The sequence below is a fragment of the Ictidomys tridecemlineatus genome, chromosome 8, assembly GCF_052094955.1.
Source record: "Ictidomys tridecemlineatus isolate mIctTri1 chromosome 8, mIctTri1.hap1, whole genome shotgun sequence".
Taxonomy (NCBI): Eukaryota; Metazoa; Chordata; class Mammalia; order Rodentia; family Sciuridae; genus Ictidomys; species Ictidomys tridecemlineatus.
In genome coordinates this window covers 2783562-2807843 of record NC_135484.1, presented here as the reverse complement: position 1 = coordinate 2807843, position 24282 = coordinate 2783562, and the positions used below count along the sequence as shown (strand labels likewise).

At 54.7% G+C, this 24282-nt stretch overlaps 1 protein-coding gene and 2 long non-coding RNA genes across 3 annotated transcripts in view; all 3 read right to left on the bottom strand.

Annotated features, from left to right (window-relative positions):
- Positions 1 to 3279, bottom strand: part of LOC101958370 (uncharacterized) — a 49267-nt gene extending 45988 nt beyond the window's left edge. The window contains exon 1 of the mRNA XM_078018651.1: positions 3214 to 3279. Coding sequence (XP_077874777.1) covers positions 3214 to 3279 — 66 coding nt within the window. The remainder of the gene's footprint in view (positions 1 to 3213) is intronic.
- An 8408-nt stretch (positions 3280 to 11687) lies between these two features.
- Positions 11688 to 16352, bottom strand: LOC144365956 (uncharacterized). The gene is made up of 2 exons (XR_013424689.1): positions 12536 to 16352; positions 11688 to 11864 (listed from the first exon to the last, which is right to left on the bottom strand). It is a non-coding gene; the product is annotated as an uncharacterized LOC144365956 (long non-coding RNA).
- A 1740-nt stretch (positions 16353 to 18092) lies between these two features.
- Positions 18093 to 22194, bottom strand: LOC144365955 (uncharacterized). The gene is made up of 2 exons (XR_013424688.1): positions 20256 to 22194; positions 18093 to 19511 (listed from the first exon to the last, which is right to left on the bottom strand). It is a non-coding gene; the product is annotated as an uncharacterized LOC144365955 (long non-coding RNA).
- Positions 22195 to 24282: the final 2088 nt, after the last annotated feature.

Sequence of the window (24282 nt, the reverse complement as noted above, 5' to 3'; positions counted from 1 at the left end):
TTCCTCCCCAGCACCACCGTGGAGGACTGTAACTCAGACCTGTTTGTAGAACGTGGGTTACACCCTGAAAGTGACCTTCCTGGGTGGGGGAGGATCGTCGCTGGTGCTCCATCCTGGGAGCCCGGTCTGCTTTGCTGAGTGCCTGGCCTCAGAGGCAGGGTCATTCAGGAATAGGTGAAATGCCCAGCGGTGGTCTGGGGAGACAGCGAGCTCCTGAGCCACCTGTCAGGAGAGGCACCTTCTGCTGCACCTGGAGTGTGCAGGGCTCTGTGCAGTAGATCTCCTGCCACCATGCCCGTCCAAATGGCCCTGGACCTTCACTCCGTCTCTGGGCTGAACGAGGGTGACAGCCAGGCCTCTGACAAGCGCGGTTGATGACACTGCTGAGTCTAAAGGAAGGCTTCTTCCTCCAGCGTCCCTTGGTCAGGACAAGACCCACCTCAGGAGCACAGCAAGATGCAGAGTCCTGTTCTGGGCTTGTTCGCCCGAGGCGGCCCTGGATCGTGGGGGGTGAGTTGCAGACTTCGGTAATGTAAATGCTCTCACCCTGGGGCTTCCAAGCTTCCAACCTGAAGTCAACAGGCCCAGGAATTCCTCCTGCTCCAGCAGGGACAGAGGGCGTCCTGGCCAGGCCCACCTGACCAGCTGCTCTGTGAACCAGCTGGACACACTGCTGCCCTGCTGGGGAGCCTCCTGGGGGGGTGGTTGTCTAGACCACAGGGCTCTACTGTGTTCCCTGGGCTTCACCTCCTGCAGGATGCAGGCCCATGCCCTGGTCCAAGGGTGATACAGGACCCAGCCAGCGTCACAGTGTGTGGGACCTGCGCCAGGATGAGAGCACACATAGTGAAAGGAAGGTGCCAGCAAATTCAACCACCAGCTCCATCCCTCTGCGGCCTGCAGCCCCACCCCTCCACCTTTAGGCTGCCACTAGCCCACCACTGCCACCCCAGGCTCCTGTCCCAGCCTACCAGCCAGCCATGCCAAGCTAGACCCAGCCAGAGTGTCCACTCTGCCCGGTCATGGCTGCAGTCCCCTCCCACTTCGACCCTCCACCCTCAGGTCTCTGGCCCATCTAGCAGCCCAGCCAGGCTGCTGCAGCTCCTGACGGTACAGAAGGGCAGTGCAAACCTAGCGGAAGCTGCAGCCGCCAGGCAGAAGGGCTCCCTGCCCCAGCTCAGTTCCATTTCACTGCTGAGCAACTGAGGAAATGGCTTTGGTTCTGTTCCTGACTTTAGGCTTTTCATGTCCACTGCATCGGCCAGAAGGAAAGGCTCTGGCATGAAGAGATTCCTACCAAAAGTATCAAGGCATTAGGCAATTCCTCTATGAAATGAGTACTGAATACTTTGTTTTCTCAGACCTTACTTTTTGGAAGAAAACGTGTTTATCTATCTGAATGTGTGTATTTGTGAATTTTAAGGCATAGGAACTAAGTTCCTGAATGAGCGTCATCACCTTTTAAGATTCTAATGATTCGGACACCCGTGGGTCTCCGAAGCTGCACTGTCTTGGGGCTTTGCTTCTGCTCCTCAGTGTGGTACTGCACAGAACCGATGGACAGCTACCGTCTGGCAAATTCCAAGGAGGTTTCCAGGATCACATGAGGCGGAGCCCCAGCCAGCTCCACCCCCAGGGAGGGCATGACTGGGCAACTGAACTTCAGTTCTGAAAGGTCTCACATCCCAACACTTGTGCAAAACTCATTTGTTTTGCTTTTCATCTTTCTTCTGCGGTAACCAAGGCCTCGCACATGCCAGATGAGCACTCTGTCACCGAGATACGTCTGCAGCCTCATTGGAGTCAGGATCTCGCTAGGTTGCCAAGGCTGACCCCAAACTTGCCATCCTCTGGTCTCAGCCTCCCAAGTAGCTGGGATCACAGGTGTGTGCCACTGTTCCCAGATGATTTCTTGTGAGTTGTACGCAGAACCACTGGGCCAGGGACAGCAGGAGGACCTGCAGGTCCTCCCAGCCTCTGCCTGGCATGGCCACCCTGGAACCCTAGAGAAAATGGCAGCGGGTTCTGTGAGAAAGATGGGTGGGGCGAGGACTCAAGGGACACGTGTTCTTTCGTTCCCAACCAACTGGCCGCGTGGGCACCTTAGTCTCTCCTCAGGTCTGCTGCAAGCTGGCCTTCAGCCGCAGCTCTTTGGGGTCTAGATTAAAAGCTAAAGACTCGGAGTTGGAACTTCTGGGCTTCATTTTAGGCAGGGGCTTGTTTTAATTTCCTGGCGGTGCTGTGGACAGTGAGGCAGCAAGAAAGCGTCCCTGGTAGATGGACTTCTTCAGGGCTGGCCCTGCTGTTCCGGCCTCCCGACGCCTGCAGCTGCTGCTCACACCCTGGGCAGGGCAGGGCTTCCTCTCCCTCCTTATGCAGTGGTTTTCATCCGAATTCAAGGCTCCCTAGCTGAGCCTCCCAGCTGGGTAGGTCTTGGTCTTAGAGAAGATCTTTGTGCACAGTGCTACTTCTCTGTGCATCTCGGTCCAAGAGAGAGAAAGGGGCCAGGGGAATCAGAAGGAAGAAGAGGCTGAGAAGACACAGAGCCAGATTCTGACATCCGAGGCGGATCCTGTGGTCCTTTGTGAACTCGTGACTGTGTAGGTTTCTGTGTGGAGTTTTATATTTCAGTGGGTGATTGTATGGCTTATATTAATAACATCATCGATTACATGGATTGTATTGATGTGATCCACAACCATGGTTCCCCTGATTCATCATGCTGCTAATCACCTCCAGCCCCAAGGTTTGAGGCCCTAAATTCTTAAAAAAAAAAAAAAAAAAAAGAAGTTTTCATTGTATAAACTCAATTTTGAAAACAAAAATAAAGATAAATTGGAATGTGACTCTAGAGAAAATTGTTTAACAAATTATGTAAAGTCTCCAAACTGGAGGAATTCCCCCCAGAATATTTTCTGAACCTGGAGATGAACCGCTCTAGGAGATTTTGAAATCCTGAGCACATTAACTTGAAAATATGTATTTTTTTCATTTCTTTCTTATTACTTTTTTAAATAAGATGAATGAAAAGCCCCTGCACATTTCAGCACCCCATCTGGAGCCTCCGGCAGCGCCTGGGCACGTCCCTCTCAGCCCCCGTTTTTCACGAGGCCGGGGCTGCGGTTGTTCTTACTGTGCAGTTAGTCACTCGGAATGAATGGCAGCATTTTCATTTTGCCTCTTTAAGTTCTGGTTTCCCTAACTTTCCCAAACTCTCTGATTGGTATTTTCAGATATTCGGATTTCAAGCTTATCCTTCAATTTGCTGTTTCGGGGCATCTTGATGACAACGTTAAATATCATAATGAAACAATGAAATAACCTGGCCCCAAACACAATTAACTTGAGCAGAAGGGGCTGCACCTGCGTTCCTTCCCCACCCTCCGAATTCCTTCTTTCTTACAAGAGTATCATGCTGTCCACTGAGACCCATGGAAACAAACTGGAGGTTGTTTCTTTTTTTCCCCAAGAATTATTTTATTTCTAGGTATGAGTACCCTTTGCAAAATGTTTCTCTTTTGATGACTGGTGAAGGAATACAAAATACAGATTGCAAATCTGCATGGGCTGAGTAATGAGGAAAGACACCATGCCTCTTGCTGTATCTGGTACACTCCCTGAGAGCACACCCGTGCAGCGTGGTTTGGAATGACCACACTGAGCTCCTCCATCTCTAAGCTGACTCCCCGTTACATGGTCTTGGAGCTGGGAGCTCCCCTTTCGGGCCCAGCCATGTTAATTAGGACAGTGTTTTCAAACTCAAGTGTGGACACACCTCTGTTCAGATAATCGATTGGGTACAGCCATCGATATTCTTTCTGTAATAGAAAATGCGGCACACGTGGTACAAAGTACAGAAGACACTCATGTTGAATAGGAAGGCAGGGGCCGTGTCTCTGGATTTTTGTTTCAGATACACATGCTTCACAGTGTAGCACACATGTCTCACTGGGGGTCACAGCCAAGGCCTGAAGGCCACCCCGTTGGGGAGTTGGGAAAAGCCAACTCGCTCCTCCTATGGAAGAAGAGGAGTGGGGAGGCAGGCCAGGGAGAGGAAGTGGGCCTTGGCCCACAGCGGTGCAGCCTGGACACACCCCCAGGATGCCAAGCCAGGACGGCAGGGGCCTGAGTGAGCCGCACGCCCAGCAGGGGCTGAGCGCTGGGGAAGGGGTGGCAAGAGATCCCCTGAGGCTGAAGGAAGTGTCTCTGGTGACCATCTGGTCAGGGATGAAGGTGCACTTGAGGACCCTGCGCTGGGGTGAGCCAGAATCCAGGGGTGGCCCCGCTGGGTTGCCATGGCAGCCCCCACAGCGCGGTGGCCCTGTGTGTGAACTCGTCACCCTCTCTGCCCTTGGGAGTCACCTGCTGGGGCCTGGAGCATGTGGGATGGACGCCCCTGGCTGAGCGGAAGCTGGGGACCCACCGGCTGAGAGACCTGTTCTGATCAGCAGGCAAAACGCAGTCTTGTCTCCTGTCACATGAGACTCCTTGAGAGGACTGGGAAGGGGTGGAGCAGAAAGCAGTCCCATTCCCCTGGTGACAAGGGGACCCTGGATCAGGACTGGCAGCAGACCCAGGACCATCCAGCACCTCGGCGATGGCGAAGAGAGGTAGAGCAAGCAGGCCACTGCTTACCCCAGGGCATGTGCAGTCCCTCCTGGGACAGAGGACACCAGTACCAGTGGACGGCCATCGGGACAGGGACTGATCTGTGACGCAGAGTCAGGGTTTCTGCCCAGGCCCTGCTCCATCTTCACCTGCAGTATCTGTGTTTTGAACTTCCAGACCCAGGGGGAAAAACTGAGGTTTTAAAAACCAAAAAATACCAAAGGGAAAAGAAATTGTTTAAAATAACCAGATCCGGTGTCTGTGGAAAGCATGGTTTCCTTTCCATGGGCTATTGAGTCCCTTTTCAGTGAGCACAAGGGACCTTGTCAGACTGGAGTGAAGCTGGCAGCCAGAAAGGGTTTTAAGACGGGCAAAATACACAAGCAGACGCTTCACCAAAGAGGATGTAGAAGGCAGATAAAGATGGTGGTCCAGAGCCCCAGGATTCCACCACAGACCCCCGAGGACAGCAATGGAAATGCCATGTGCCAGGAGTTGGCCAGGACCCGTGATGACCCCAGCGCTCCTGCTCCACCTTGGGGAGGCCACACCGCTGGCCTCTGAGACACCAGTAGCCCCTCGTCTTTCAAAGGCAAACACGCACTCACCACTAGATTCCCCTTCCACCCCCGGGTCTGCCCAAGACCAAGCCTGTGCACTACCATAGAGCAACGGCAAGGTCACAACCCCAAACCAGAACCGACCAGACCTCCGTCAAGAGGGAAGCGAGCAACCCAGTGAGAAACAGGTGGACTTCAGACGTGCATCACAAGGAGACGGACTCGCTGAGAGAAGGAAGGCCAGACGCCGAGGGCCCACCGGAAGCGTCTGAGCGGAGAGTGCTGGAAAATGCAAACTCATCTATGTGACGAAAAGCCGATCTGAGGCTGTTCTGGGACAATGAGAACCAGAGAGGAGCAGGAGGGAGGACTCCCACAGCGGTGCAGGGAACTGGGGTGCTGGGTGGGTTCGCTGTCTGGAGCATGGAGAGGGTTTCATGGACCTGCACGTATGTCAGGACGCATTAGTGCACAGGGCTCAGGTGCATGGGGGTTCAGTGTGTGTCAGTGACACCTCAGAAAGGCCACACACACGAGGCTGACCTGTGCTGCTGCAGGCCCTGGCCACTGTCCACGGCAGGTTCCCTCTACAGACCCCTGCTCCATCCTCACTTCTTACCACTGGGGCTTCATTTCTACCCCCACAACTCTGCCGCCCCTGCTCCTGCAGTGGCCACTGACTGTTCCCAGGCATCAAGGACACTGGCCCCTCCTCTGGACCTGCTGTGGCATCTGACACCCCTGCCCACTCCCTGGTCTGGAGGCTCCTTCGCTCTCAGGCCTCTGATTCCCTCTGGTCTCCACGACCTCCTCCCTCCTTCACTGGCCCATTCACCTGCCTGTTCCCAAATGCAGTCCAGCGGACCTCTTCCTGGTGCCCTTCCAGGCCCTCAGGGTGTCCCCGTTTCCACGGCAAACCCTACTGTGTATGAATCATGTGGACTGCGCATTGAAAAGACAAGTCCACGGCCTGGGGCTGTGGCTCAGTGGTGGAGCACCTCCTCGCATGCGTGAGGCCCTGGGTTCAATCCGCAGCACCACATAAAAATAAACAAATAAAATAAAGATACTGTGCCCACATACAACTAGAAAAATAAATAAATAAGAGACAAGCCCAACCTCGCACCCCAGAGCCTCTGCTTCCGCAGCTCCGTGGTGGCTCAGGACTCAACTCTTGAACAAATCCACAGATTTGATGCGTGGAAGTGGGAGGTGGTCTTTTGAGAGCCCTGGAGATATTTGTTTTTGGTGACATCACCAGGCTTTGGCGGGTGGGCATTGCTGCTGGCATCTAGTGAATAGAGGCATCCAGACCGGGAGGCTACCCAGCCTCACCTGCCAGCCGTGAGGCGATGGAGCAGCCGGGCCGGGAGGATGAGGCCTGACTCGTCAGCCTGCCACTGCTACCTGCCGTGGCCCTTCCTGAAGCCCAATGTGGTGTCCCCGAGAGAAGGTGTGACACCCGCCCTGTGCCCTGCAACTCCACACCACCTCTGTTGGCGCTGTCCCTTGTGGCAGGAAGGCCTCTCTCCCACTGTCCACCTGGTAAACTCGTCTCCACTCCACTCCTGACCTGCACAGCCCCCATCTCAAAGGTGTCAGCTGCCCCTCTCCCTGCCCGCCCACGCAGGTGGCAGGACCCCTTCCCACAGTGTACAAGGCTTTCCAAGTCCCCCGTCCTTGGCCACTTTCACCCTGGCCTGGGACCTACACTTGGTCCATCACAAGTTTGTGCTTGGAATATGGTGGCTGGGGAGTGACCACAAGCTGGCATGGCCACAATGTTGAGGATCTGGCAGCCCAGCTGCCCATGGCGCGGTGGCCAGTGCTCCTAGTGACCCCGTGTGACTGGACACCCTGGTCCCTGGGCTCCTGCTCTCCAGACTCCTCACCACTCCATGAGCTGTTAATAGTCTTCAATTAACTGTTTTTATTATCATTTTGGTTTTGATTATTAATCAATACTGTCTGCAGCCAACAAGTCAAATGGTAGAGCTTTTATTCTTGGTGTGTTTGGCACTAGAAAGAACCCATGTCTGCAGAGTCAATGTTATTATTAAGAAGGAAAACAAAGAGGACCCATCTGCACACAAAACCAGGCAGAGCTGAGGTTCAGGTAGAACACAAGACGGCTCCTGCTTTCAGAGGGTGCTTTAGCATGGTGCCTGGGAGAACAAGTTCATGGGCAGACACTCTTCTCTGCCCCAGAACCAGCATGCTGTGTGGAGGAAACCGGATGAACCAGACGCCGGGCTCTCCCCTAAGCTGAGGAAATAGGTTCCCAAAAGAGAAACAAAGACTGAGGCTGGGAGCCCCCTGTGCAGGAATGCTGGGGGGCATACCCCACGCCCAAGCAGACCAGCCCACACAGGCACCTGCCAAGACCCCTGCTCCTGACCCATAGAGAGTGAGCGAGCACCGTGGAAAACTAATGCTTTTAACGGAAAATCACAGAGAAAAGTAAGATGGGGCTCAATGACAGAAACAAAAAGAAGCCCAAGGGGAGGTGTGCCACTGTCCGTCTTGGTCTGCTTGGCGGCCATGGCAGGCACAGGCTGGGCAGGCAGAGAGCAGAGCTCCATTTCACAGCTCCAGGGGCTGAGGCCCAAGACCAAGGCCAGCACTTGGAGTCTGGTGAGGGCCTTCTTGCTGGTCCTGCATGGCAGAAGGCAGGGAGGCAAGGGAGGAAGGAGCCCGACGCCAACCCGTGAGGCTTTGACAGAGCCTGGGTTCCATTGACACAGAGGAGGCCAGCTCCCCCCACCATCCGTTGGCAGTATGTGGACTTCAGGGGGAACCTTCAAACCCCGGCACCCACTAATCTGGATCGATTCTTTATTTTGGTTTCTTAAAAGCTGAGTCTCCTAACCACGAATGGCCAGGTGCATCAGGGCCATGCGCATGCCCAGGTCCACAGACGCCCTGTGAAGGGCCAACAGGGCTTTCTCTAGAACCCATGCTACTAAGGTGAGGGATGCAAGAAGTAACTGCAGACATCGGCAGGAAGGGTTCTGAAACTTTCATAGCAAATGGAACAGAGAACTTTTGTCTGTTACATCTCATCAGAGAAAGTCGGTTTGTATTTTGTAGGATCTTTTTTATTTCACTGAAATTAAAAATGTGATAAAAATAACAAAACCTGATCCTTCACAGATAGTTTGGAAAGCAAAACATGTAAAATAATTAATTAGACTGGGGATTCGGCTCAGTAGAGCAACTGCCTGCCAAGGCTTGGTCGATCAACTTGCGGAAAATGGGTCAGCGGGCATTTGGCTTCTGACCAGGATCCCAGGGGAAGGCGTCTGGGGCTGGGTTGAAAGCCACTGGTGGTGTCCATTCTTCACTTTTGACGTTCTCACTCCTCCCCACTTGGCCACTCCACAGGGAAAATGAAGAACTTCCCAGAAGGTTGAGCCAAAAGCCATGGAGAACAGTGGCCTGGGAACCTCCTTCCAGGGAGGAAGAGATGGTCAGAGACTGCCCTCCAGAGCGGCCCTGGGTGACTGCCTGCTTCTGCTACCAACAAGGCCCACAGACACTGTCTTTTGAGAATGTGGTCTGAAGATGGCTGGCTTTATTTGTTTATTTTGGTACTAGGGATTGAACCAGGGGCACTCGACCCCTGAGCCACTTCCCTGGCCCTATTTTGTATTTTATTTAGAGACAGGGTCTCACTGAGTTGCTTAGGGCCTCGCTTTTGCTGAGGTTGGCTTTGAACTTGAAATCCTCCTGCCTCAGCCTCCCAAGCTACCGGAATTACAGGCATGTGCCCCTGAGCCCAGCTCATTTATTTTTTAATAACGGATTAACTGTCTGGCTCAATTCCTAGGCCTCCGGATCAAAGGCCAACTGTAGCCATGATGTGGAGATCAGCTCAGCGACCTAAACACTGAGCCGATGAGATCTTGGGGGTTGTCCCTTGTGTGTGTGTGGGGTGGGGGCGGGGGTGGTTATTGTGTGTATGGAAAGAAGAGAAACAAATATTCGGGATAAACATTTGTTCAAAACATTTGCTGACCACCCCACCAGCCCACCAAACTGCACTTGACCCTGCAGCCTGCCACGGCGCTCTGTGTCCAGAGCTGCCACGAACGGCAGAGCTCTTCCCCTGCCTGAGATTGTGTCTGGAGCAGCGCTGCCCAGGAGCCTGCCTCTGGGCCTGCCAGGGACAGGAGCAAGAGGCCTGGCTGGCCCGCCTGACGTGGGGTGCAAGCCCTGGGGTTGGGGTTGCTTCTTGCCACAGCAACACTGAGCCACAGCCAGCCACAGGAAGGAAGTGGAGCTCCTGAGCGGTGGGTGCTGTCTGCTCAGTGGAGCCGAGGTCAGTGTGAGTGGAGAAGAGGAAACGGGGACGTGACAGCCAAGAGGAGAACTCCAGACGAGGCTGACAGCAGAGGAGAGCGTTCACACCCAGCTTCGTCAAAACCAGGCAGCACTCCAGGTGGCAAAGACTCTGAGAGTGTGGGAAGAAGGGGGGGAGGGCACGGGAGGAACCCAGAGAGGAGAAGAGACCCACAGCTGCCCGAGGGAGGGGAGCGTGGCGCAACCTGGCAGGATGAGCTGACGCCTGAGCCGGGTGGACGGGAGGGGGAGGTCACAGGCAGGCATGGGTGTACTTGGGGTGGCCAGGGAAAGGCCACGTGCAGAAGAAAGATCAGGAGGGTCGGGTGCAGGACTTGGGGCAGGTGTGGGCAAGACCAAGATTCCTGCACCGTGACCCAGGCATGTGCTGGCGTGCCCGGATCCCAGCCAGCAGCAGGACCACGTGACACTGCCCTGGCGGATGGCCCAGCACGGCTGGGGCAAGTCAGGTGTCCCTTCATGGCCCACTGCCCCAACACACACAGGCGCTGACCAGGAGGACGCCCAGCAGTCGCACTCAGAGCCTCGCAAGGCTGTGGCTGAAGAAGGTGGGGCAGTGTGGGGTGAAAGTGAGTCTGCCCCACCACCTCTGGAAGCTTCACATCCCTGGCCCTCCCTCCCTGAATGCCCAGCCTCGCAGAGCCCTCCAAACATGGATCCCCAGGAATCCCTCAGCTCTGTGATCCCAGAGCACACTGGCTTAATTCTCTCCTTGATCTTGACCTTCCAGTGGCAAAACCATGCATCTGTCTCCTCCACCCAAGCATAAATTCCCAGAGGACAAGGACATGTCTATTCAGTTCAGTGTCTGGTATACATGGAACCTCCATACATTAGTTCTGTGTCCCTGCCACGGTGGAGAACGTAAGAGAAGTATTTGGCATTGATTGCGGATTGCAAGGGTCTTATAATGTAAGAGTAGGTGAACCACCCCAACTGGGAAAACATCACGTTTACATGGTGGGTAGGACAAGAGCAGGAAGTAAGAAATGGGTGGGTGTGGTCATCTTGGCATCCCCAGAGGTAGCAGTCAAAGGAACCAGAGGATCAAGAAGCTTGCTTGGGCACAGTCCTTCTTGACCTGGACCCTGCAGGATGTCGGTGGGCGCAGGAGAAAGGGAAGAGAACAGCACACGTGCACCCAGTATGGAAGGAGGGACGAAGGGAGCCCAGGCAGGAGGGCTTGCACAGAGGAGCCCAGAAGGACAGGGAAGTGAGTGGGGGAGGGGAAGGCAAGATGGGGCATGTCACCCCCTGGGAACATGGGGCCTGTCACCCTGCAGCCTTCCTAGCAGTGCGCTAGAAGTTTCCTCTCTTTAACACCTACGCGGTACAAGACAGCAGGAGACGTGAGGAGGGGAGCCTGGTGGCTTCTGCAGGGGACCAAGCAACATGGAGCTCTTGGGAACCAGATGGCAGAGACCAGAATACGCCTCCGAAATGCAAGACTCCCACTCCCTGTGACCAGCCGCCGCAGTCTGTGAGTCCGCAGGCTCTCAGAGGCCATCTGACTTAAGGACACGTCATCGTGGCCCCAGTGCCCAGGAGCCACCACATCCTTCCTTTAGGGTGGCAAGCCCAGGCCAGGGTGGGAACAGGGGCAGCCGCAGGAAGGAGGACCTAGAGCCGGAGAACTCCGGGAGCCGCTGGGATCCGTCTTCTCACAGATGACGCAGCCGGCCAGCCTGAGCTCACTGCTAGTGACACCTGGCCCTCAGAGCACACCGCTGACTCTGGTTACTTCCCGGACCCACAATGGCAAGCCGAATTTAAAGAAGGCCTCTCTCCTCCTGCCCTGCTCTGTGGACTCTCACGCCCTCGCCCTCCCTTTCCTTCTCTTGCTTCCCCGCTGGCCCCTCACAGTGTGTCACCTGAAGGGGAAGGTCTCACATTTTGTACCCATTACTGTGACAAGCTGCGACTGTACTGAAATAAACATTGACATTGAGCAGGGAGACCCTCAGGCTTCTGAAGGGATTTCATGCAACCCACCTGCCATGTCATACAGCCAACCCCCTGTGACCAGAGGGCAGGGTCTGTCCTCCAGATACTGGACTTTCCCTAGACTTCCACACGCTTTCCTCCTCTTCAAATCTAACCTGAGTAAAGATCTGTGGTAGCAACCCAGTTCCCACAAAAGAAGGGGCAGACAAAGGCGGCACTGGGCGGGTTTCTGTTATTGAAATGTAGTTACTTAGCTCCTCTGCGACCTGGTGTCCAAAAGATCACCTGTTCGTGAGAGCTGCTCAGCCGGCAGCTGCTGCAGGAAGGAAGGGTGGTCTTCCTGTGGAGGTGAAGGCCAGCGGCCATGTTCTGAGAGAGCCACTGCAGCTGCTGGAAGACAGAGGGTGATGTGAGGAGCAGCCTTTGGGAAGGATGCCCCCTCCCGGCTGTGAGACTGGGAGCCTCCACTCCAGGCCTCCTGAAACGGAAGCTGCCTTCCCATGGCCTTCCCCACCGGAGGCCACAGTGGACACTGATGGGCGGGAGTGGACAGCGCAAGTGACCCTTCCTCTAAGTCCCCAGGGGAGATGGGCCAGGAGATGGGCCTGTGGCTGGGAGCAGAATGAAATTAACTGGCCTAAAATCACACCCCACGCTGCCGAGAGCCTCCAGGGCAGGGGGGCTGGGGTTTAGCTCCTACCCTGTCCTTCCCTCACTGTGGATTTGGGCCACTGAACTCTCCAAAGCCACACGACTACAAGGTGGATGGACACGGCTTGCTCCCAGGTGTGTCCCCTGTTGGGAACGCTCTGCCTTCCGGAGTCCCCAGGCCTCCTCAGTCAGTAGAGGTGGAATGACCTTAACCGAAGCCAGGAGTTCAAGTCCCTGCCTTAGGGCCCTGGGTGACAGCTGGAAGGGGTGGCCTGTTCCCTTCAAGTCCAAACCAGCCCAGCTACCTGGCCCCGTCTGGCTGGGTCCAGCGTGTTCCTACCCACCCCACAGGCTGCCCGGGAAGTTCCAGTAATGTCGTCAGTCTCAGGAGCTTCCTCAGGTCTACTTACCGGGAACGGAAACTTCTCTGGAACTTTCTGTCCCTTCCCCTTGCTCCTCAAACATGCAGCTTTCTTTGGATGGGCATTTCCTCTGTGAACCACAGTGAGGAAATGAAGTAGGCTCTGATTTTAAACTGCCAAGTGGGTCCAGTTTAAAAGCCTGTGATGAAGGTCCCGGGTGGGAGTGGCAGGGGAAGCTTTAACAGGCCTCCCACAGAGTCACCAGGGAGCCAGGCACGCCCCGGCCACCCCCAGAGATCCACCTCCCTGGGTGCCTTTGCCATCTGAGAGGGGTGGACAGGGCCGAGGACACGACAGGTGTTACAACCCGGAAAAGAAATGTCTGAATGGCACTGTTCTTTGTCACTTTAACGACAAAAACAAAACAAAAAACACCAAAGACTCCCACATGATCTCGGAGAGTATTTCAAAATGTGATAAATTTCTTTTTTCTTGAATCATTTTCAAAATAATTGGAGGGCTATAGCAATCGGCTCTCTGCCCGGATTCATTTTTGCAAAACAAACAAAACCCCCAAAGTACCAAACGGTGGCCCGTTGGCCTCCCGGGGCTGCTGTAAAGGGCTGCCTCGAGGTGGTGTCCAGGTGGCCTGGGGAGGGCTCGGTGGCCACTGGCACCGCACTCTGAAGCAGCCTCGGCGGCCACCTCCTGTCTCGCCACCTCGAGGCGGCGCCCACGCGTAGTCTATGGCTCTCTGTGGCTCCGGGCACAGGCTGGCCAGCCGGGGACACTGTGTGGGACCTGGCAGTACCCACGGGCTGGGCAGGGACTCACCACGGGTTCTGCGCTTCAGCGGTGGTCACAGCAGAGCCGGCCCTGCCACCCTGCGCTCTTCGCCCCTGTGCTGGGCACTCCCTGGCTTCAGGGCACCGGGTCATTCACTGCTATCTCCAGCAGCACCTGGTGGGTAGCTCTGTGGTTCGTGGTCAGGGTCTGCGCGCTCCTCCTTGCTCCATTGTGCTCTGCTGTTGAGATTTCTTCCTTCAAGAAAGTTCCTCGAGGTTTTGGAATCTCTCCTGCTCTCCATTGTCTCTCCGCTGCCTGAAAATTAGGAGGCACCGAGGAGCGCCTTCAGCAGCGCGCGGCCTGATACTCACTTGTACCGAGAGTAGCCTCGCAACACCCATCCACACTGGGCAGGTCCGAGGCAAAGAGCCGGCTTGGCGGGACCTAGACCCAGGTCTGAGCCTTGTCTGCGCTTTTACCAGCGTCTGAATTTACCCAGACCCTTGCTTCGCACCCCAGTCTCCTAGGACCCCAGTGTCCTAGTGAGCTTGTGACCTTCAGTTAGCCATCGCTATGACATTCATTCGGAGGGACTCGGCAGCTACTTTAGTTAACTAACACAGCTGTTCCGCATTAAGCAGTTATAAGCTTCAAAAAAGTAACTACTAGGGTCATGTTTCTTCTATATATTCAAGACAAGGACTGAGTTGTGTATTCATTCCATATATTTATATAAAGTACTTTACATAAAAAATACTTCTACTGGTTATTTTAAACTCAACAGTTATCTCAAAGAGTATTTAAGAATGTAACAAATTTCCTTTTTCTTCCTTGAATCTTCCTGCTGAAACTTGAGAGGGTATGGCCATGGCTCTCCATGGCTGGACTTTCCAGCATTCCTGACAGACCTGGAAAGCTGGTCCTGGAAGTACGTTTATGGGTCAGCTTTGCCACACTCTAACAAAACGCCCGAGACATTCCGTGTATGAAGATAAAGTTTCCTTTGGGATCATGGTTCAGAGGTTGCAGGCTCCCATGGGGCGGACCCATTGCTTTAGGCCTTTGGTGGGGAGCCAGATGGCGATGGCCAGGAGCACAGGGCAGAACAAAACCCTGCTTCCTCCTGGCCAGGAAGCCAAAGGGGGACAGGAGCAGAGAGGAAGGGTCCAGGGTCCCACATTCCCCTTCAAGAGCACCCGGCTGATGACCTGAGGACCCCCCACTAGGCCTCCCCTCTGAAATGTCCACCAGCTCTCCACAGCACCCCTGGGGATCAAGCCTTTGCCCTGTGGGCCTCCCGGCCGCTCCAGACCCATCACAGAATGCTGCCCTGGGCAGGGTGGGCAGCTGCCTGGGCAGTGAGGACGTGCCACCTGATGCGGTTGCCTCTGTGGTCAGCTACCCGGTCGCCGGGCAGCTACACAGGGGCACAACTGAAGCTACTTCCTGTTGCTCACAGTTTACCCCAGCCTGGAAGTCACGGGGCCCCCTGATGAGAGATGGACACCCCTGTTGTGGCCACACAAGCCCCACCCTCTCAGCTTCAAGGGCTGCAGCCAGGACAGGAGCTGATCTCAGGGGGAGGAAAGCGAAACCCCGCTGAGGGAGTTTCTTTACTCATCATAAAACAGGAAGTACTCTTGCCCCCTGTCCCTCAAGCCCCTGGGAGACTATACGGGGGGCATTGGTTAGAAGCAAAGCTGCCCTGAGTTTGAGTGCTGGCTCCCCTGTTTCTTGCTGTGTGATGGGGGGCAAGTTGACCAGTTCTTCTGGGCCTCAAAATCTTCTTGTCTGCAAAATGATGCTTACTTCAAAAGTGTCAAGAAAATTAAATCAGTTAATATATGTGCAGTGTTTGGAAGTGAAGCTGAGCAGACACTACTATTTTTTTAATAATACTTCCTTCTAGGAAATAGACTTTACGTGATACTATTGAACAAAACTTGTATTTTTATGCTTGCATTAGTGTATCATATATATACATAATATTTGAGTTTGTTTTGATGCCTGCATGAAATTTAATCTTTTCCTTTTCATTCTCCGGGGCTTCCTGATTCCCTCCTTCTCCCTCCCCTGTTCCTTCCATCTACTCTACTCCAGGCACTAAATACTTTTTACATGTTTGTCATTATTGTCATTGTCAGTTTTCATTTACTGAACAGAAAATGTTTAAGAGCAGCCATGGTGAGCAATTCATCATGGAAGAGACAAAGACAATCACCTCGTGAAAATAGAGAAAAAGGTCAATTTCTCTAATCCTCAAAGAAATCCAACAAGCTGTCTTCTTACTGCTGCAGCCCATGAAATCAATACTTTAAAAATCCCTGAGCCCAGTGTCCTGGGGTGCAGGGGAAAGGGTTCCCAGGTACCGTGTCAGAGGGCGCACCCATGAACCCTTCCCAGAGGAAGTCAGCAGAAAGAGTCCAGCATGTTTGTGCTCTTGGAAGACTCTCCAGACGCTGTTCCAAGAAGAATGCAATGTCCATAAGGCGCACAGACATCAGGTAGTCGTGGGGCAGGCATCCCTGTGCCATAGGTATTTACAATGCCCACCAAAAAGGGAGTGCCAGCTAAAGGTTTGTTATTAAATCAACTACCGCAGGAGCGGAGGGTCCCTGATCTGGAGGAGACAAGAGCCTTGGGCTCATGGCTCCCTCCCCAGCACAGACCCCAGGACTCCTGCCCTGAGCACCTCTTCTTTTCTTTTGCATTGTTCCCTTGCCCAGCCCCTCCGCGCTGGGGAGCCAGACTGGCTTTCTCACCATGGTGTTTTCCTTAGTAGAACAATGAGACAAAGGTCATGAAAATACTCTGAATACTGTTACCCAGTAACCAAGGGCAGGGTACTTAGCAAGAATAATCCTCCTCTGGTTAGGATCCAGAGGCATGTGTGGCCTTGCCCTACCAGTGGCTGTGCCCGGCAGCTTGGTGAACACCTCTGTCTCTCTGGAGGAGGATAAAGACAGAGGTGATCAGCATCAAGCTACAGAGTGTCTCTTTCTATACTTAATTGCCTGTTTAAAGATGCTTCAAATTTCCTCAAGCCACTACTGAGAAAATGTAGCAATACAGCAGACAAACCGGTTGCCCAGTTGGTTACCTTGTCTGCCTTGGCAGAGAGAGGGGATGGCCCAGGTTTAGGGGCCTGGCCCCGGCCTCTGGCAGCTGATGCAGAGGGCATGCCGGCTGAGAGCACAAAAACCCTTCTGTGTAGGTGCCATTTGGCCACGCAGACCTGGGCAAGGGACCCTGTCCTGCTTCCCAGGTCCCATGTGCTCCGCCCACTCTCTCCTGAGTGGCTCCTTGGACTTTGTTGCAGCTCAGTCCTGATGTTGGCAGGTTGGTCTGCTGGCCAAGGCCGAGCGTCCCTAGTATGTGGCCCGACCCAACCTTCCTAAAGGCTTTGCTCAGATCCACCTCCTGATTCAATATGGCAGCCTGCTGCTGCCTGCATGCCCTTGATCTACCTTCATCTGCTTTTTGTCCTCGATTGCATGAATCACCTGTGCACCACAGAGCCTCCCACATCCTCTCCACATCTGAAATATGAGGCCTGTGGGGCTGCTGTGTTCCACGGTGCACCCCAAGCTCTCAGGCCAGAGCCTGTCTCCGACTGGACCTGGCTACTGGGTGGGGACAGCTGCTGCACACGGTGCCCAGCAGGCAGTAGGTCTCCATGCTAGTGAGGAACCCTGCAGCATGCAGCAGGTCTCCATGCTAGTGAGGGGCCCTGCAGCAGGCAGCAGGTCTCCATGCTAGTGAGGGACCCTGCAGCAGGCAGCAGGTCTCCATGCTAGTGAGGGGCCCTGCAGCAGGCAGCAGGTCTCCATGCTAGTGAGGGGCCCTGCAGCAGGCAGCAGGTCTCCATGCTAGTGAGGGGCCCTGCAGCAGGCAGCAGGTCTCCATGCTAGTGAGGGGCCCTGCAGCAGGCAGCAGGTCTCCATGCTAGTGAGGGGCCCTGCAGCAGGCAGCAGGTCTCCATGCTAGTGAGGGGCCCTGCAGCAGGCAGCAGGTCTCCATGCTAGTGAGGGGCCCTGCAGGCAACACGCACCTGTCCTCTAGACAGGAGCCCTCATTTCCCTGTACTGTCCTGAGAGGGCTGTCAGACCACAGCGGCCCCCTCCCCCAAATCTGCAGCCCGAGGGGAGTGAGGGCAGGGCAGAGGCCGGCCCTGTGCCTGGTTCCCGGCGGCGGCTCCCACCCTGGCTCCCATTCCACCTCTGTCCCCGGCCGAGTGGGTGGAAGCAGGCTGGGCTTGCGCTGTTAACAGGGGGAGAAAAACTCTTCCTCTCTCCTCTTGAGTTAGTAATGAGGGGGTGAGTGGGGGGCACCTCTGAATTAAACCAGCAGCAGACAGAAGAATGAGAGAAAAGCAGACTGGTGCTCAGGAACCAGCCACCGGGAGCAGGCATCCCTGAGGCCAGGGAGGGGCAGGGACGCGGCTCTGCAGAGCCCACTCAGTAACTGGAAAGAAGATGTTTGGGGGAAATCCATGTGCCCTTAGGAGAAGGGTTGGGAGCTGGTCCGTCTTGTCCCAAAGTCTGTCTGGGGTGGCACAGCTTTTCTCTGAAGAGAGCAGACTCAGGTGCCCCGGAGGGAGGAATTTAACTCGTGAATTCTAGGGCTCCCTGCTTTCAGGCAGATGAGGGGTGGCAGGCAAACGCCTTCATCAGCTCAAAATAGCTCTCGCGCCCAGGTGGCGTGTTTCAAGTGGCACATCCTGATCCACTTCACTCAAAACCAAAGAATCCTAAAAAATGCATCCTGCTTTGCTGTTTAAATGCTTTTGCAGACAGTGAAGAGCAGGGCTTCGGGACACTTGTGTTCATCTATTATTTATTTTGGCAGTACTGGAGGTGGACCCCAGGCCCTCCTGCCCACCAGGCAAGGGCCCTACCACTGAGCTACATTTCCAACTCCATCATTGTCTTCAATTAATGATGGGTCTAAGCCCCGTGTGTGTTAGTGTGTAGCTCTGCCAACTGCACTGTGCTGTCACGCTCTGCAGAGAGTAGACACTTCAAGTCACAAACAAAGCTAAAGATTACACCTGCCAAAAGCCATGGGATGTGATCCTAGTGTTAATTACCCACAGGATATGGCACCCCCCAAAATGTGAAAATCCCCCATCCTTTCCAGGGCCCCTGGCACTTAGGTCAAGAACCTACTAGCACGAGGACCTCATCTCGTTGGCAGGTTCGATGCTGTGGGTGCTCCCACGGAGGAGACTTGGAGATCACTTTCTTGCTGCTGCACGTTCTGTTAGATCTTTGTAGGTCTTTGTTAGATCAGTCTCATTTGGCTACTTAATTCTTTAGGTAAAGATGGATATAAACGACATGCAGTGGCAACCAAGGCGAGCTTTCCAAGGGTAAACCAGAGACTGCAGTCCAGTGGCCGCAGAGAATCCCAACCAGCTAAAGTTCGAACAGCTGAGAGGGACAGTTTGGACTGTAGGGGAAACCACGGTGGCACCGGTCACTTGTTTCCCTCTGGAGTCACTGGAGGCCTTCACTCTGCCCCTTGCCTGCCTGTGGATTTCGCCAGGTGCCAAGAAAGTAGAATGTGAGCCCCGGCTGACGGGCACTGAAGCCATCCTTCCCGATCCGTGAATTAAATGAGGCGAATTGGTCAGTACAGAACACATGGGTTCACTCCTCGTTCAAGAGGCATTTCAGACATTGCGGTGCCTGCGCAGTGACCCAGGCCAGTGTCAAGAGCAGAGCCCACCTGGTCTTTCACTTTAGTGTTGTGTAGCCATGAGGGTTTCCTTAAATGTCCCTAGGCATCTAGTATTTCCATTTGTCACAAATTATAAAATAAAATTTGTGCTTGATTATGAACTTTTAATGATATTGATTTTTTGAGAACAGAGAAACCAGGTGAATCAGTTTTGCAGCTGGTCATTGGATGTACAAACAGCAGCTTTCCCAAGGCCTCCGCAGGAGCTTCCGGAACGTGGGTGTCAGGGAGACGGAACTGCCTGCACCCAGCCACCCGGGCCCCAGGCTGGCTGGGTTGGACGTGGCTGGAGAGCTCAGGTGTGTCTTGAGGGCGGCAGGTTGGTATCTTGCCCTGGATTCTTTCCTTTAGGGGTTTTATCACTGGAAGAAATGATCATTTGACCATGAAGCCTGGAGAGTTCTGAATAAAGCCAACCGTCTCCCATCTGGATTTGCACTGAGGGTCCCTTGCTGAGAGGCCACTTCCGGGGAGCACAGAAAGATGACCCTCGCACCTGCCAGAGGAGAGGACAAGAAGATCGGGTGACGTCCCCTCAGTTACCTTCGGCCAAACCATGAATTTTCCAAAATAAATTGGAACTGATGGGAGGGAAGAATCTTAGTGAACGGGAAGGCCAGGATTTGCAGTTGTTGTGGATTTGAAGTCTCCTGAGCAAGTCACCCCACAACCAGGTGTGGACACTGCAGGGTCTTCCCTTTGCCCAGCGTGGCCACCCTCCTGCCACTGGACACATATGCTTCCCAGCGCAGGCCCTCGTGGCCCACAACATCTGCCCAGGTCACCATGCGCCCTTAGGCTGACTGTGGCCACTTTAGAAAGGAAGTTCTGGGAGGGGGTTTGGGAACACCCAACTCTGTCTTTGCACATCTGCTATCCTCAGTCACAATGAGTACAAACAATTGGAAAAATCTTAGAAATTCACTCAAGAAGACTCTCGCCAGGAGCAGGGAGGCACGCCTATAATCCCCGCAGCTCGGGAGGCTGAGGCAGGAGGATCCTGAGTTCAAAGCCAGCCTCGGCAAAAGCAAGGGGCTAACCAACTCAGTGAGACCCTGTCTCTAAATAAAATACAAAATCCAAAGTACGATGAGGCTCCGTGGTCAAGTGCCCCTGAGCTCAATCCACAGTGCTACCCCCCACCCCACCAACAAAAAGAAAGCTTAACTGGAAACAGCCCCACCCCTCGGGGCCTGGCTGTGGGGCCTGGCAGCAGCTTCTCTTTGCCTCTGTCAGATACCTGTGTATTGGCAGGCAGGCGCTGTGGTTGAGTGTCCCCTGGGACTCGTGTTGACCTCTGCCACTGTACAAGTATGGGGCTTTGAGGGTCCTCAAGGGAACGGGTAGCCCCAGTCCAGTGGCCCTGCTCGCTCTGTCTCTCGTGGATTCTTCTGCTGTCCACCACAGCATGATGCACCATGACCCTCCCCAGATGCTGGCCCTTGACCTTGGACTTTCCAGCCAAAAACTGTTAGTTTATAACTTGGCTTCTTCGCGGGATTCTGCGTGTAGGAACAGAAAATGGACTAACAGAGGACACAGCGGGTGGCCCACGCGAGACCACCTCCAGGTCCTCTGACACGGCAAGAGGTAGACACACCAAGGCAGCACCCAGAGCAGGTGCGCAGTCCACCCTGTGATCACATCAAGGGCAAATCTGAAGGAGTCCTCTTTAAGCTTCGGGAGGGACATGTTGGTGTCTCCTGGCTGCCCCAGTCCACCTCTTCCTGGGACCCTGCACTGTCTGCCACCCGAGATGGATAACTTGCCACTACACCCAGCGACCGGCACTGGCTACCTCTGGATTTGCTGAGCCATTCGGCAGGGTCAGAAGCTGAGTGATGAGTCCCTCTGTGTGGGACAGCACTCAGCCTCGGGGAAGGACTGACCCTGTGGGGAGCTCGTGGCTTCTGTTATGGCCAGAGAAACGGCTGCAGCGTGGACAGCCAAGAACCTGAAATGCTGGTCTGTGGAAGGAAAGAGCAACTGTGGACACATCAACACACCCAGGCCACGGGACAAAGTCCAAGTGCCTGGGGCACCAGCAAGTGGCAAGCCACACAGGGGCACGTGGTGCCCTCCAGTGACAGGGTCCAAAGCGTGGTGGACGATAACGTGATGGTACGGATTTGGTCTGCTCTCTTGATGGCTGGCCAGGGAACCGTGGTGACAGGGGACCATGGTGACAGAGAACTGAGGAACCTGGCAGCAGCAGCCCTCCAGACAGCCTCTGTGTTCACAAGCACCACCGACCACTCTCAGTTCCCCACAGATCCCAAACCTGCCCTCCCACTCAGCTCCACCTTAGGCTGCCTGACCCCATCTCTGGATGGCTCTAGAACAACAGAAGAGTGACCTAAGAAGGACACGTGGCAACCCCTGGCTGTGGTGGTGACAGATCTCCCCCGGCCATCCGCCCATCCTTTCTCAGGAGCCACATGAGCTCCCTCCTCGTGAAATGTCTGCGCCCATTTTCCCAGTGCCCTGGTGAGGGCGGAAGCCCAGGAATGGCGGATGGCTTCCCTGGTGGCCTGGCTGCCCCTGGAGCCCCCTGGGGTGGGCGTGGCAGGTCACGGTAAGCGTGAAGCATCCGGGAGTTCCCCTCAGCTGGCCGCTCCACTCCACAGGGAACCGTGGGGACAGGGGACCATGGTGACAGGTCTGCCATTCCGTAGACCCGGGAATGGCCCAGGAGTCCTGCTGTGCTGTGCTGGCTGGGTGAGTGAGGCCATTGTCCCTGCCTCAGGCACATGTGTGCTCTCTGACACGCTGATGAGAGGACTCAGACTGGGGCTCTTGTTTGACAACTCTTAGGCTCAATTGTGCCCCTGACGCCCAGTGTTCCAGTCGAGTCAGGCTCGCATCCTGTCCTGTGCCAAAGGATGAGACACGATGGTGACCAACGACAGAGAAGGCCGTCCCACCATGTGCCTGGCACAGGCCTCCGCACCTGGAAAGGAGCCCAGGGGGGAGGTGGCTGAGAGGCTGCTCCCTGGGCAAGGGCTGGGCCTGGGTCCCCCGCAGCCAGCCGGCCTCATCATGAGCAGGACACCTGAGTCCCCGGCTCCTTCTCAAGCTGCCCAGTCCCTCGGCATCTCTTCCTTCTCATGTTGCCAGTCAGTTTCCCCCATGCATCTTGTAAGCAAGTCCCCGGAATCAGGATTTCACGTTCATAACCAAGTTGCCCCAGCCCACCCTCCCTTGTGAGATAATTTAATAAAGCTGCTCTTTTTCTGCAATCCCTAAATAGCCATGAAGCTGGAGCACTGCTGGCCCCTCTGCTGTGCAGGGACAGAGTGGCCAGAATGTGCAGGAAGGGCATCAAGAGTGGAGCTGGGGAGACGCTGTCCTCAGGGCACATCTCGGGACAGTCCTTTGGGTGCGCGGTGCAGGGCAGAGCAGGGAGCCTCAGAAAGGGAGGCTGTGACTGTGGGTTGGCACAGACTGGCTGCTGCCACTCCCATGTCACACAGAACTGCCCCCCTGGTGCACCAACCCAGCCAAAGAGTCACCTCCAAACCAATGGTGAAGGTGAGACCTCAGAAATTAACGCAGGTCCCCTGGATGACATTACAGGAGTTGGAGGGCGAGTGGACCTCCAATACCAGACTCTAGAGCAGAGAGGGTCCCCGGAGTGCAGTGCTGGCTGGGAGTGGTCCAACCTATGCAGGGGAGGGCAGGCAGTGGACCCCAGGGTGCAGGACACACTCCACAGCTGGATGCTGTGCTCATGTGAACTGGGCTGTGTCTGCAAAGGGTGAGAGTTTCCGGACACTCCTGTGACAATGTGACTAGGGAGCTGTGAGTAGCTACTACTTTGTGGAAGGAAATTTTCCTTCCTCCAGCCTGACCAGAGCCTCAGTCACATGTGCATCAGCTGCCTTCAATGTTTGGCCACTTATATGTTGACCACAGAAGGAACGCTTTGCTAAAATAACACAGAAAAAAGACACTGGTCAGCCCCTGCTCTGATAACACATTGGTCAGCCCCTGCTCTGATAACACTGCTGCAGCACACTAGATGGGCTGAAGGCCTTTGACCCCTGTCTATGACGCTGTCCAAATGCTCCCTAAAAAAAATCCCTAGGTTCCAGAGTTGTGTCCCTTCTTTTAATTCTTATCTTTATAATTTGTAATTTTGAGTTTCTCTCTCTCTCTCTCTCTCTCTCTCTCTCTCTCTCTCTCTCTCTCTCTCTCTCTCTCTCTTTTTGGTTCTGGGGATTGAACTCATGGGCACTCAACCACTGAGCCATGTCCCCAGCCCTGTTTTGTATTTTATTTAGAGACAGGGTCTCACTGAGTTGCTTAGGGCCTCACTTTTGCTGAGGCTGGCTTTGAACCCCTGATCCTCCTGTCTCAGCCTCCTGAACCTCTGGGATAATAGTTGTGCACCACCGCACCCAGTCTTGGATTTTTATCTTGATCAGTGTGGTAAGCAGGTTGTGTCCTTCCAAGTCACTCCATGGTGCATAGAGCAATAGCTCTCAGGCTGCTCCTGCCCCGGGTGACTCCATGGTGTGTGGAACAGCAGTCCTCAGGCTGTGCCTGCCCTAGTGACGCCATGGTGTGTAGAACAGCAGTCTTCAGGCTGTGCCTGTCCTAGTGACTCCATGGTGTGTACAACAGCAGTCCTCAGGCTGCGCCTGCCCTAGTGACTCCATGGTGTGTAGAACAGCAGCTCTCAGGCTGTGCCTGCCCTGGTGACTCCAGGGTGTGCAGAACAGTAGTCCTCAGGCTGTGCCTGCCCTGGTGACTCCATGGTGTGTAGAACAGCAGCTCTCAGGTTGTGCCTGCCCTGGTGACTCCAGGGTGTGCAGAACAGCAGTCCTCAAGCTGTGCCTGCCCTAGTAACTCCATGGTGTGTAGAACAGCAGTCCTCAGGCTATGCCTGCCCTAGTGACTCCATGGTGTGTAGAACAGCAGTCCTCAGGCTGTGCCTGCCCTAGTGACTCCATGGTGTGTAGGACAGCAGTCCTCAGGCTGTGCCTGCCCTAGTGACTCCATGGTGTATAGAACAGCAGTCCTCAGGCTGTGCCTGCCCTAGTGACTCCATGGTGTGTAGGACAGCAGTCCTCAGGCTGTGCCTGCCCTAGTGACTCTATGGTGTGTAGAACAGCAGTCCTCAGGCTGCGCCTAACCTTTGATTCTCCATTTTGCAAAGCAGCAGTTTGACAAGAACTACTCTATTCTGAGTTTAAGGGCAGAGGTTGAGTGACTTTACTCCTGTTTGTACAAGCAAACAACCACTGTATGCCAGGCACAACCAC